A 14,340-nucleotide genomic window follows, 5' to 3' on the forward strand; every position below is an offset into this window, starting at 1 on the left:
TGCATGTGCATACACAGTAACTAACTTGGAGAGTTCGTTGTTATTGATGCGTAGTCTGGACACCGCCGTTGCCTCTAGAAATGCTAAACCATGCAATTGCGGGGAAGAGACTTGCTTTGGCGTGGACTTCGAAGTTCGGAACCGCGGCTTTGCCATGATTAATAATTCCTTCATTTTTCCCCTTCCCATTCTCGCCACTGTTAAAAAAAGAGAAGAGATCAGCGTATCAAATTACATCAACGTATCATAAGAATATCGGCCAAGGATCATCGTATTTATTGACTAGCCTGGCAGTCTCTGATCGACTGTTTTGCGCCATCCCTGGCTGGGCCGGGGACATTGGAGTGACAAGCATAGGCTACTAGTACATCATACATGGGCGTGGAACCAACCCCAAACAACGCCAGATCAACCTCGTCTCAGCCATTCAGATCCCCAGATAATGTTGGTAATCAACTTGATGCCATTATTGTTATTGTGGCTATCGAGCCATTTTGAGTGTTCTGTAAACAAAACCTTGGAAGAGGTTGAATGCGAATCACGCAGGTACCAACAGAAGCGCCAACAGACAACAAACATTTGCCATAGAAGGAGGCGGAATCCTCCATCCTTCCCACGGTTTTCAGAGTCTCTGGCCACACCACACCGGCTCTGGCTTGATGATGCAGCGCAAGTTTCCCAGGCCAATTTTCGCTGGGTTTTTGCTTTGAAGCAGGGTGATATGTAAGATGTCCTGGTTTGTATTGATTGATTGATGTATGCACCCACCGCTTCTTATTCTTGTCGCATCGAATAACGCTTCTCGTAATAGATGCTTCTTTTTTGAGTTTTTATTGGGTCTTTTTATTCGTCATTGAGTGCCACTGGCCCTATTAAATACGATACTCAAGAGTGCGATCCATGAACCCGAGACATCTCTGAGTTGTCTGATCGTACTCCGTACTCGTAGCCATTTTTAAACCCCAATGTGCGAAGTAATCGTAGCCCCAGCCTGAAATGAAACAGAGCAGGCTGTTGATATAATGAATGGCCAGCAGAACACATTGGTGTTCCTTAGCCATCGCAAGTTGTACAGATCAACGACCCTCCATTTGAGGATCTGTTTCCGCAAGACTAGTGGCGGTTAAGCGCAGTTGTGTCTCAACGTCCAACGCAGCCTGCGCAGGAGCTTCGAGGGTATCCCCGGACATCTTAAACCCAGATGTCGCCTCAAGTTGCAGTTACTGTTCCCTGAATAACATTTTTTCCTCGAATGACACCGCAGTCTGGCGGCGTCGTCACTCTCCGCCTCCCTTACCTGCGGCGCACCCACAAGCTCAGCGCTAATTGGCGCTAGCCAGACTTTCTCCTCAAGTGTCTCCCGCCTCCCTCTTCTCCTGGCAACTCTCCCTCCAACCCACCCACCGCCGCCCTCGACCGCTTTCAATGACCCCCTTCGACGGTTGCCGATCTGATCACTTCGTACCTTCGCTGTCTTTATCCCTTCTCTCTCGGTCCATCTTTCACTCCGTTGTGCTTGCTGCGATTCCAAACAGTCTGTCCGATTGCGAAGCCAGCCCAACACCATCTGCCCGTGTGCCTCAACCCAACGCCACTCGCTAGATTCCACCTCAAAGGTGGGCGCTGAGATCGGCTGGAGTCCTACAACGGCTGGCTCCCTCTGAGCTCCAGAGAAATTTCGACTTCATTGTACTGTTCTTCCCTTTTCTGTTCGGAAATTCGTTGTCCGGTCCGGATAGATTTCTGTCACAACCCGGGAGTCATTGGCCGCACCAGTTCCGTGGTTAAGAGCTGGCATAACATATAGACACTGTTGGATGGCTGGGTAGGCTTTCTTCAAGAGCAAGGAATGGTATTGCGCCGCCGTGTGGAGTCGCGACCTCATTTCACCCACATTCCTCCCAATAATTAAACAGGAGTCATGGCGTCAAACACTCTTACGGGGACTTCCCCAATACAGCCCACGAATACGAATTCTTCCTCGAATAGCAGTCCGGGGGGTCCTACGAGTTCACCTATGCTGTTTTTTGTTGCGTTGGGTTTTGGTGTGGTTTTCACTAATCTCTGGTAAGATGTTACCAATTATGCCGGCCACCAGAAATGATAATCCAAATCTAACTGTGAAATGCATTGGTAGGATTATTGTCGGTGTAAAATACTGCTTCAGATATAACCAGCGCAATAGGCAAGCACGAAATGAAGAAAATGGCGAGCCCATTGACATGGTTACCGTACCGAGAACCCACCGAAGACGGCGGGAAAAGAAGCTAATGAGCATGGACGATGTAAACGCGCGCTTTCCTCTGATGAAATACAAAACATGGCGGGCAAATCGTGCGGATGAAGGACTCCCAACTGCTGGAGGTATACAAGCGCCAACCAGCAGGCCGTCGAGTTTGAAGAACGAAGGGGGAAGCATCATACTTCCGTCTGCAGAGAATCAAGAGTCTCCTGTCTCGAGAAATCCGACTTCAAGTCCAGAATCATCAAATGAGCCGGTACCGCAAGTAGAGCCAGAAAGCGGAATTCTACCAGCGGTGCACAGGGAAACAATGGCTTCAAGAGCGGAGAGCCGCTTGTCAGGTGAACATCTAAAAGAAATTTCAGGTTCCATGGAGGATGATGATGACGCAGACGAACACATCCGTAATGCTATCCCTGCTGAGCTACTTACGAACCCTGGGGATACCTGTGCAATCTGCCTTGATACTATTGAAGACGATGACGACGTGCGTGGTCTTAGCTGCGGCCACGCATTCCATGCATCATGTTTGGACCCTTGGTTGACAAGCCGACGCGCATGTTGTCCGCTTTGCAAAGCCGATTATTACGTTCCGAAACCACGCCCGGAGGGTGCTGAAGGAAGCGAGAATAATTCTTCCGGCCGCGGCAGACGTAATACGAGTCGAAATAATGATCCTGCACAGCCAGAACGTACTTATGTCCCCGGCCGTGGGAACCCATTCGTATCGCGCCTCGTTCTGCCAGGACGCTTCATCACCATAGTTCCTCCCGATGAACGATATCCAGGCTTCCCAAGACCTGTTTATGAGTCGCCAAACTCATCCCGTAGAGGGCGACGAGGACAGTCGAATCCTTCAGGTGACGTCACGAATCCTAATGGCTCAACGTCATGGAGATCACGGCTCCCTTCCATTCATCTCCCCACAGCAACCTTTTCTCGATTGCGGCTTCCGGATAGAAGGAATCGAAACGCAACTGGACAGGCTTCCACCACCGCTAATGAACCATCTCCACGGCAACTTGAATCCGGGCCCACTTGAATCTTCTTGTGTTTGCAAGCTGAAGCGCTGCAGCTAGATGTGTGCATGCCGTAACAGCTTGCCATATCCGTGGTACCATTGAAGAAGTCGAAGTTGTGTTCTCATGTCTCAACGATGTGCCACTTCACTCTTTGCATCTCTTAGGACATATGCGCTAGCGAATACTCAATGGTCACCAGTTTCAAACATTCCACCCTTATACTTTCTGTATTCCTACGTGATAGCTTCTCTATATTCGGATGAAGCGGTGGACTGAAGCTCCTCGAACCGCCACCTTGACCATCATCGCCATATATTTTACTCCCAGTTCGCACTTTCTCCCGGCGATTCGAAGAGAAGCTAGAATTCCTCGGGTTGGATCTAGGTATTGGATAAATTTTAGCCGTGGTAGTTCATTTTTGCCCTTCGAAACATAATTTCCTCATATGTGAAGGTTCCATGTTCCTCCTTCACATGCCGAATGCACACCCGGACCCACGCACAAACACATCTATAATGTTATATATATGCAACTCACAGAAAATATCCATCTGAGATGTTACGTTCCATCTCTACTCAACACATATTGGACAGGTTCCCAGCTAGACGACATATGTTCGCCATTGCGTCTTGTGTTCATATTTTTTTAAAATCCTTATCCATTTATAATTGTCACGTCCAAGCTTGTTGATCTATTCGCATCACCATCATGAATTTGTCACGACCAAACATTCCCCCTTCCCGTACATAACACTCACCGCAATATACCCCATATCCACTCCATCAGTCGACGAATGTCTTCTTTCCTAAGAGTCGAGCCACACATATTTTTCTCGAGGATTCTTCGTTCGGAGGCCTTATTACCCCAACCCCCCTTTATTCAATTTAGTGGTTCTTGCCTTCTCCTGATTTCTTATCACATGAATGGAGCTATTGTATTTCTTTTCTTCTTTATTTTTTTTTTTTTTTAATTCATGTGTGCGTTTACGTAACTGGATGCAGTTAAGGCTCTTATCGACGATTCATTTTTCTTTTCCTTTCTATTTCCTTTGTTCCTTTGTCCATTAGCGGAGTCAAGGGAGCCTAGCATGAGACCGACGAATCGTAAATATCTTGGCCTTTTTTTTTTTTTTAGTAGTCACATTACATATCATACCATTTATATTTCCTCCCTTTTCCCTCCCCCCACTCCCTCCCCCACAACTCCCGCCTTTCACCGGCGGCTCCATTAAATAAAAAAAATATACACCAACTACTTTATATTCCATACGTAGCTACCTCGCACACACCATCTGTAAAACTCCTTCGCAGGTTTTCCTCAGCCGCAGCCAGCTAACTTGGGTGTCGGGTTGGTCGTGGTCGTGAGTGATTTAGCAGATGCGCATGGTAGGGCATGGCGGTTGCGAGGAAGGGGGGTGTGTATCTTCGGTGGATCGGTGGTTAGAGTCGCATTGACCCCTATGCGTGACATGTGAGCCAGAGAGAATGGCGCTGCTGTTTTATTGAAGTATTGGAGTGAGTGTTATTGTTGTGGGGTTGGTTGGGGGAAGGGGGGAGGGGGAGAGGTTTGAGGGAAGGGAAATGAACGGCCCGGTAACCAGCCGCCATCAGTGTACGAAACGGGATGGATGATTTGGGAAATTGAGGTTGTTTCGAGAAAGGGTTTTATGTTATTTGTTTGTTCAAATATATATATATATATATATATCAATAAAGAGGACGTAAGGACTGCATATCTTAAGGCGAAGCGGCCCGGTATATTTCCCTCAAATAAACTGTTTTTGTACCGATGATGATCTAGAGCACTTGGTCGTATTTATGAAAAGGGTCGAGGAACTGGCAAGGGGAAGAAAATACAAAAACCGTTTTGCTTGTGCCATTATATATACTTAATATGAAGTTAGTTGGCGCCGAGGAGGTAGCCCATGGATGATGGATAGTATGTACTACAAGAGACATGAACCGAAGCAATAAAAAATATGACAACCCAAGAAATTGAGAAGAGAAAAAGCCCTGTATAAAAAGACGAGATCCTGACTTGGCAAAACCAGATGCAACTGGAGCCAAAATGAAAATTTAGAAAATAGCCTCGAAGATGTAACTCAGGCAAATACCCACACGCCAATAGAGAACTATAAATATATAAAAGATAACCGTTAAGGGGACGGAATAAAGAGCTCATTTTTGAGATTTTGGTACAGCAACCCCGGCACCGAGGACGCCAGGCAAATCTTCCATCCCAACACTAAAGAGCATCCGGATGCCTCCAGTAACAGCAAAAGCGAGTAGGATCGAAAAGGAAACAATAAGAAAGAAAGGCGTGCTGACGTCCTGCTTCTGGCATGCCGGTCCACCCCACTGGATTGTCTTAACAGTGCCATCTTTGTTCGTTCGCACAACAGTCCTGCTGCATTTGCAGGCATAGCAGTCGCCCCTGGAGTTCTCTTTAGATGCGAATTTTCGGTAGCACGTCCCGTGGCCGGAGCATTGTTTTGTCACTTCTGTACAGGTTTTGTTGCTGTTGTAACAAACAGGCATCATGGTTGAAGGAAATTTGTCGCCAGACTCGGGGTTCTTTACGGATCGTCGCTGTATGGGTTTCGGCGACATAATCTCAGTTTCTCCAGGTCGGCGTTGAAGCATGTGGTATGATGGCGAAGGAGAAGTAAATATCATAATAGATTCCTGGTTGGATTCCTTTGCTAGGATACTAAAATCTGCAAGGGTGGCAAAGACAGTTTTTCGTACTGCGAGTGTGTTTGACTAGAAAGAGGTAAGTTAGCTGTTTTGGCTCCAAATACATAGCGTTTGCGCAGTTAGCAAACGTATCTCACCTCGGAGAAGATCCTCATAATAGCGGTTATACATCCACCTCCCCAGCCTTTCGCGCCTTGGGCAATAAACTGGCGGAATGCAGTTTCGCTCAATTCCGAACTTGTGGAGAAGATGTCTTTCGTTGAAGGGCACTGGTTTACATGCTGGTCATAAAATCCGATATTAGTCACTTGAGGGTAATCTCATTTTCAAATTTGAAAATGCTCCTACCAGAATTAACGTTCCCCGGAATCCACCATCTACCGCAAAATCGTATGAACATAGCTTTGGTGTAGGCCGCTCAGCAGAGGAGTAGGTGAGCAAATTTTCAACAAACGATTCACTGACTAGCCCAGCAGGGGCAGAAGGGATGGTGAAGGAATCGGTTGAATATTTTGAAGCAGACGCGACTATTGATGCTCAGTGTTAGCATTCTGGTTCTGACGCTCAGTGCCGTGTCGGTGACTTACGATCAGGAACATCGACACCCTCCCAAACAAGTAGCATCTTCGCTGAACAGTCACCAGCTGATGTAGAACCCATAATGGGCGCTTGTGTCCCTCCAAATGTATTCAGATCCCGGATGAGAGTCTCGTCGGCTTGACCTAGCATTGCACCTTCTGATAGCCCTAATCGGTTGGCTAATATTAGCCTTGCTGTCTCCGGAGTCACTGCTCGGTTGACCGGCGGCACAGACTGTCGCCGTGCATCGAATGTGTAAGCCCTTGCATCGTAGGCAACTACACCGGTGATCGCAGAGCTCAAGAGAGGCAGAAGTGAAAGAAGGGGTCTCATGCTGCAATATGGCTGGTTGACAGCAGGACGCGGGCGAAAAGCGAGGTGAAGAATGGGGAATCCAGCTAACTCCTGGCGCTGGCGGATCTACAGAATTCTGGTGTGTAGCTGTAAAGAAATTGCAGTAGTGATATTGTCCCCGTTGCTGGCGTGCTGCGGGCTCTGAGGCCTGACGTTGAAGCTCTCTGATCAGGCCAAACCATGGATGGGCCTTATCTCAGTTGCTAAACCAGAATTTGCACTAACCCAATTTGAACTAGTTGCACTATTCTGCCAAGTCCGGTTAGAATCGTCAAAAGGTTTCAATGAATTCATCAGTGTCCATTCTATTTCTTGAGATATATAACTATCTGAATGAATCTCAACAATTAATTTCATCTATTCAACAATTCTGCATCATCAGAAGGATAGATATATTTTTTTTTCTAGCTCTCAATAGAGCTACTTTATATTCATATTTGAAGATGTCATGCATGATGTTGCCTAGGAATTGATCGAAGATTCGATGGTGGCCAACGTGCCAAAGGTGTTCTTTGTTAGCCTCATCAGAGTAGATTTTGTCGAGATAGATAAGAAACCGAGGCTTCACCAATTCATTGATTTAGAATATCTTTTCATGCCCTGCAAAACTTCAACTTCCACGGGACATAGCCGAGTTGCAATTCAAAAAGCCCCTGTATATTCATTACGGGAAAGGATTGCCACATTGGTGTGATAGCACAGCACCGGCCGCCATATGGAAAACATTTTACACTATATTCCTCAAGCGAGAAAAGAAAGAAACGAAAAGAAAAGGCGACTTTAGGGCTTCAGGATACCCCTTGCGGCCAACAAACGGTTCTCACAGGTGCATATCGTGTCCCTATTGAGCAGGAATTTAACGTATATTAGTTGATGTTAACGTCCACTTAATTTAAGACCAATACATACTGCGCGCAAGGAGTTTGCCATAGCAGCCGGTAAAGCACAAAGCATATCTTTGAAATTTAGTGATATTACCAGCATACAATGCCAGACTTTAATAATAAGAAGCTAATTTGATATTCAATTGCACAGGGGTGAAGCCAAGAAAAGTGCTAACATGTGCAAACGGAGATCAAAAGCCTGAATATCAGCGCTAATATTTATTGTTTTTATTCGTGGACGGAAAACGAGCTACATCATCTATATCACTGCATTTTCACGATGTGATTGGCAGCCGTCATCTGAAACCTCCAGCTTTTCAAGATATACCACAACTGAATTTGTACCAGAAAATACCAACGTGGGGAGAAAAGTTGACACGGAATAGCAGTGGAGGCAGTAGGTATTATATTTTAACTTGCCTGGCCCGTCTGCTTTTGAGGAAATGTATATATGATTTATTTGACCTATTTTTAAGATGATATTACTGCTATAATAATTGTGTCATCCATCAAGCGCACTCCAAATATCAGTGAGAGGAAGGAAATCCATGTCAATGCAATAGACAGGGTTCGCATTACTACTACTACTATCAGTACGTTTTGCTCGGAAGTTGAATCTTGTTGAGCCAGTGTTACCAGTCATCATTGGCCATTTTGAGGCCCTTCAGCTTTGAAAATTCAGATTCGAATTTATGAGCTTAAGTTTATAAAAATCTCTCAAGGTCATTCGTGTGAACAGGGTTGCACAGCGACTAACTAAAGCAGAATCCATGGCTCGCAGGCTATGAAAAAGGAAAGGGAAAAAAAAAATCTTGATATGCCGAATAACCTCTTGGTTTAAATTATTTTTATGATTCCTCAAGTATCTCACTTGGTATTATGTAGGTGGGATATTCTTATTATCTGAAGTTGTTGCTTTCTATCTACAGAGGACCTCATAGTACACAGGGTGACATGCAAGCAACCAGCATGTTGGCATCTGCCGGCATCACAAAAGATGCTAATTGTCATCAATTTCTGACTAAAATACACATATAGAGGATAAATCATGTAAATTGTTTAATCCTTGATAAGATTTGGGGATCAGTGTTGGAGGAGATGTCTCCATTATCTTGTTGATGGACAATCTGTGATCAATTAAATGCAAATGAATATAGAGTTCACATTCTTCATCTCCCTACTGCTGGTCTGGATCCAAAAAGCATACTATTGAGCATCATAGCATTTGTTCAGAAAACAGTTATGTGCTGGCTGATAAAGGAAAGGTTATTAATCTGGTTATGCATTCATATATAGTGGATTTGCAACATTTAGAGCACAAAGGGATTGTTAAAATTGGATAGATTAGCACAAGACAGAAAGGATGGTATCATTCATCTGATATATTTCACCAGACTTCCAGATGTAGAAGGGGAAATCTTTATTGAGGACATCCCAAATGAGTTAAATTTCAGGTGGGCTCACATCACCAGCAATGTAAATCAAAAACAAGGCTGTAGGGTGTTTTCTTCAAACAGGCCATCATGCCCAATAGTTAACATGATTGATCAGAGAGAATGAACAGCAGTTGAGAATGCAGGAAAATATTCTACAACAACCTTCCCTCCTTGATGGCCAACAAGCTTGTTAAGAAATTGGAACCCCATGCCACGTCGAGATAAACTAGTAACCATCCATTGACATACACTGGCTGTAAACATGCCACAATGACCTATCTCCTCTGCACCCAATATCAGGCGATACTTGTGTCGATGCACACTGGATTTGTGACGCAGGTCAATTTTGCATGCTGCATATGCTAGGGAGAGTCAACAAATCACCAAGGCTATAGGAAGGAAGAATTGAATATCACACTCAAATGACATCCCTTAAAAAGTATAATAATTTATTTAGACACATATACGTTGTGTCGTACGCCTATGGAACCCACCAGAATTCGGATTTATGTAGCCCTTCTGAAAAAGTCGAAAGCACAAGGAGTTGCCCCTCCATATTAACTAGCTTGGAAGTAGATTATTGAAGTGGACTGTTGAATTAAAGTTATTGTCAGCTGCAGATTCCGGAACGACGCTGAGTAGACTAGTATGGAAGAGGATTAGTGTGGTGCCTTGCGTCAGCCATTTCCCTAAAGCTAAAATGGTTATTTTGGAGGGGCTGTCTTGTGTTTTTAGAACACTCTGTGAAGGTGGTAGATATATGAATTAGATTCTTAATATCCAGTCCAGTAAATTTCTGTGAGCCCCATATATTTTTTTTTTCATTCTTTCGTAATTCGGTCTTAATGTTATGCTAGCCCCACCCACCCAAGAGGACTGGGAATTACAGAGATATCTATATTTAGAAGCCAGACTCCCGGGCGCTCGAATGTAATGGAACTGATGTGGCGACGTTGTCTCTATATATCAACTTGCGTACTTCCCACTACTCTTGCTGTCACCACCACTATATCCTATCATCCTGTAGCCATCTCGTACAATTCTAATCGCTCATAACCTTACTCAAGTGGCCCGTTGATATGCAGGCTCACGGAATAACGCTTGCGAGATTATCCGAACCATGCAAGATGACGTCCACCTACGAAGGGCCCTTAGGACCAATCTGAATCCTCCACTGCCTCCGAAGATCACGACTGCAACAACTGAACAACCAGATCCGCGAACGGGAACAGCAGCCGGCTATCCTACGTGCACGCAGCGCCTTGATGAATTGAATGCGTAGATCTGTGAAGATTCGTCTGTCGTGTCCCAGCCTCGCCAGGAAACCGCTGCTGAACCACCGCCCGCCCGAACTATGGGCGATAAGGGCAATAAATGGCCTGGCGGCAGCGATGACGAAGCGCCACTGAGACTAGAAATCAAGGGGTACTATAAGGGAAAGAACATGTTAGAATTCAAGGACTACAAGGATCGCATGTTAACCCTCTTCGCACAACATTTTCTCCAGGCGTGGCAATTGCAGCTGTAATATCACAGCTTATGGATGATGGTCACTGGCACCCGATCGCATTTTGGTCAAGAAAACTCACGGAAGCGGAAAGACGCTATCAGACATATGATCTGTAAATATTATGGATTCTATCGAACGGAAGATCGCAAGATAAATGATGCCAAACTATACCTCGATGCTCGTGTTAAACAGAAGTGGTTAAACTTCGTAGCTGCGTATGAGAAGTGTGACGTAGCAACGCCGTTAACCTTTGATGATATGCTATCGCATCTGGAAATGCAGATAAATGACCCGGAGAACCGACGTCGAATGGCAAGCCAACGGTTTCAGGATGCTTATCAAAAGGAATGGCAGTCAATACGCGAGTTCTCCAAATATCTTGAGGATTGGGAGTATTACTTACCTGCGTATACTGAGGAACAAAGAATGGATAACTTGCGAAGCAAGGTACTGCCTGAAATACGCAAGGAACTTCTTCAATACCCCCAATATCCCCAAGATTATGATGAGCTTCTACGGCGGATGCAAACGATTGAGGAGAATATGCCAGAACGACGGCGGGCGATCCGCAAAGGGAAACCTGTAAGATTTACAGGCAATCGATATAATCCTAATAAACCCAACAACCGTCAGAATGAGAGGTGGCTACAGGGTGATAGGATGTAGTGGTGGTGACAGCAAGAGTAGTGTGAAATACGCAAGTTGATATATATATACACTAAGATAGCAATCTCTTATGTTCAAAGCTAATCGCTTTGGATATCGGCGAGCATTATATAGACAATGTTGCCACTACCTTGCAACTCCAATCATTTTTCCATTACATTCGGGCGACTGGGAGTCCGGCTTCTCATACAATAGGAGGATTTGGACACTTGCTATATGAAATTCATCTAATCAACATTTGGCTCTCAAGCATAGTCATCCTCACTACACAGTGATGCTCTCAGTATGCATCTAGCTTCGGTGTGCCTGCAATTCTAACAGTCCTTCTATCTTCTTACTTATTATCCTACGAGTACTAGTACGTATCCTCTAAGTATCTTGACTGACTGGAGGGTTCATATCTGATCATCCTTTTCGCCAAGAAAACAACTCGTCAAGAGTTTGCAGAGCAGGATTGAGAGTGATTATAAGCTTCTAAAAATAATTGAGAACTGCAAATTTTTAGTAAGACAAGAATTCGTAATACCTTTCGACACGAGGCAAGTATACAGTTGAAACTTTTAAGTCCGGGCCGTATCCTGGTGGAGAAGGATTGACAATTATAACCCCCTTCACCTGCAAACTGTAGAGGGGCTTTGAGACCTCAGATAATACTAGTATGCACAAGAGAATAGTATGAGAGTAGGGATTTTTCTTGGCCATTTGGATTCCTTTAGAACGATGGTTATTTTGTATGTAAAGCTATATACGCTATATTTCTATAGAAAAGTAATTTCGGAGGGGAATGAGTTAGGTAAGTGTACCTTGGTCCCTCGCCAAGGAATTTATTGAATTTATTGAACTGTGGTCACGGGATTGAAAATCCTTGGCATCATTTGACATTTGATCTTCCAGTGACAACTTTGCCCTCCTCAGTTACTCAATAACATCCATATACATACTGTGTTGACATTCAATACTTATTGTATAACTTATTCCTTCACTTCTTTTCCGCCATAGATACTGACCGACGTCATATCTCATAGTCGATTTCGGGGCTGTTGATTGCTCCAATGATCTGGTGATACCACAACATACCTGTTCCGCCACACAGAATGGGAGTTTTGAAGCAGAAGTAATCCAAATGTTTCAAAATTTTAGACGAGTCATTCCAGCCTACCACTTCTTAGTGTCCAGGACTACTCAGCGATCGTTTAGCAGGCATGATGGACTGGTAAAAGTTCAGCGAGTGAGGTTCAAAAGGCCATGGTTTAGGTATGTAATATCTATCAAGTCTAACCCCATCTATGGGTAAAATAAACTGACCAGCATACAAGAAGAGGGATATCCACGATACTTACCGCGGTCGTTGCGACACAAGTGTATTTCGCGCTCATCGGACCTTCACTGGATCGTTTGGAGGATGTGGATGAACATATTGATGAAGACAGTTCCCTGCAATCAAAAATCCATACTGAGAGAGATAGGCACCGCGACAATGACGGTGTGCCATTCATTCCAATCGGCCTTCCCTATTCCGTACCTGGTGGACTGTATACTGAAAATGATCCTGAATGGAAAACGTTCAGGTCATATGCACTTGAGACAACCAAATTTAAACAATTAAGAGGTAGAGATCACTCGTTCCTGCATAGCCCTTTCTGTCAAAATTCCAGATCCTCACCTCCTTCCAGCGGAGTTAGTAGCCCAAGCGACAGCGATCGTGAACCGAAAGCCTACGGTGAAAGCTATTATCGATGTGACTGGTTCGCCGCTTAAGCCAAACAAATACACCACCATTAGGCCCGCTTTCCCCAGCGAGAAACCGTCGGGCTATGTCCAACCGGGGTGGGTAACTTGCTGGTGCAATAAAGTGGTTGAGCTATTCATTTCTGCTAACGATATATCGTGTAGGTTCGAGCTTAGAGACGACGACATAGCATGGACGACCCGCCCGATACCAACAAACCGTGGCGACTGGATTCGGAGCGTATTCGAACCGTGGCCCCTTGTGATTTCAGCCTGGGCAGCTGGGGAGTATTTGGTAACAGCAAAACTAGCAAAACTTCGAAAACTATTTGGGGTTGCGTCGTCAGACCTGGGTGAAGAAAAAAAAGTCAACAATCAGCATAGCAGAACCCATTCGAGCTCTAGTGGCCCGTCCGATGTTGTTAGATCCCGTCAGAAATATCCCATTACGACCGAAACAACTCAGGGAGAAATTGCTAATCATGGGAACTCCACGGATTTTGAGCCTCCCAAGCCCAGTTCGGCTCTGCAGAAAGAACCTGGGGTACCGGGAGAGCCGGCCTCCGACTTCCGCAACGCCATGAAAATATTTACATTATTCCTGCTGCTAACCCGGCGGAAAAACACAAACAAAACCCCGCAACATGGATCCTTCAAGATGAATGGCGTTGTCAGATTCAGAGGCCCTAAAGGTGGCTGTGAAGCTCACGTTGTGGGAATCTACGAGCCAACCACGAAAAACTGGTATATGATAGAAGTACAGATACTTCACACATTTCCTTATAGATCGGATGCCGCTAACAGGCTACCGCCACAAAGAGCGGTGCTGGAATCCAATGTGCCCGATTCTTGAAATTTTTATGACCCGAACCAGACTAAATGTGACGCACTTGTACATGTACATACATATAATTACTATTAGCACTGCTTTTCCCCTCCTACATTACCGACTTTCACCTGTCCAATCGTTTCTGTCATTTTCCCATGTTTTCCCCTTCCCAGCGGCAGTCGCTTTCTCTAGACACTCGATTGACTATTTTCTTCTTGCTTACGCTACCTCTTTTTTATATTTTACTTTCGAATCGGTGTTTATCTCAATTGGCTGGTGGTGGCGTCTAAGATGTTTTGTTTTACATCAGGAACGATTGGGGTTTTTTTTTTTTTTTTTTTTTTTTTTTTTTTTTTTAAGATTTTGCTCAAGGATGAATAAATTTGTCCCATGT

The 14,340-nt window shown here is 44.8% G+C and overlaps 5 protein-coding genes across 5 annotated transcripts; 3 read left to right on the forward strand and 2 right to left on the reverse strand.

The window, feature by feature from the left end:
- Positions 1–1,076: 1,076 nt before the first annotated feature.
- Positions 1,077–1,798, reverse strand: HCBG_04773 (uncharacterized protein; the record flags this gene model as incomplete). The annotated part of the gene is made up of 3 exons (XM_045431822.1): positions 1,077–1,208; positions 1,298–1,641; positions 1,774–1,798. 3 exons carry the CDS (start codon positions 1,796–1,798, stop codon positions 1,077–1,079), a joined length of 501 nt encoding a protein of 166 aa, XP_045287034.1.
- Positions 1,799–2,084: 286 nt separating this feature from the next.
- Positions 2,085–3,930, forward strand: HCBG_04774 (RING-8 finger domain-containing protein; the record flags this gene model as incomplete). Its single annotated transcript, XM_045431823.1, has 1 exon — positions 2,085–3,930. One exon carries the CDS (start codon positions 2,085–2,087, stop codon positions 3,282–3,284), a length of 1,200 nt encoding a protein of 399 aa, XP_045287035.1.
- A 1,179-nt stretch (positions 3,931–5,109) lies between these two features.
- HCBG_04775 (uncharacterized protein) lies at positions 5,110–7,039 on the reverse strand (the record flags this gene model as incomplete). Its single annotated transcript, XM_045431824.1, has 4 exons — positions 5,110–6,026; positions 6,098–6,241; positions 6,309–6,487; positions 6,548–7,039. 4 exons carry the CDS (start codon positions 6,870–6,872, stop codon positions 5,442–5,444), a joined length of 1,233 nt encoding a protein of 410 aa, XP_045287036.1.
- A 3,720-nt stretch (positions 7,040–10,759) lies between these two features.
- On the forward strand, positions 10,760–11,389 carry HCBG_04776 (uncharacterized protein; the record flags this gene model as incomplete). The annotated part of the gene is made up of 1 exon (XM_045431825.1): positions 10,760–11,389. One exon carries the CDS (start codon positions 10,760–10,762, stop codon positions 11,387–11,389), a length of 630 nt encoding a protein of 209 aa, XP_045287037.1.
- Positions 11,390–12,375: 986 nt separating this feature from the next.
- Positions 12,376–14,279, forward strand: HCBG_04777 (uncharacterized protein; the record flags this gene model as incomplete). Its single annotated transcript, XM_045431826.1, has 4 exons — positions 12,376–12,643; positions 12,706–12,998; positions 13,063–13,216; positions 13,283–14,279. The coding sequence occupies 4 exons, from the start codon at positions 12,513–12,515 to the stop codon at positions 13,968–13,970; spliced, it is 1,266 nt and encodes a 421-aa protein (XP_045287038.1).
- Positions 14,280–14,340: the final 61 nt, after the last annotated feature.

The sequence above is a fragment of the Histoplasma capsulatum genome, assembly GCF_000150115.1.
Source record: "Histoplasma capsulatum G186AR genomic scaffold supercont2.6, whole genome shotgun sequence".
Classification (NCBI taxonomy): Eukaryota; Fungi; Ascomycota; class Eurotiomycetes; order Onygenales; family Ajellomycetaceae; genus Histoplasma; species Histoplasma capsulatum.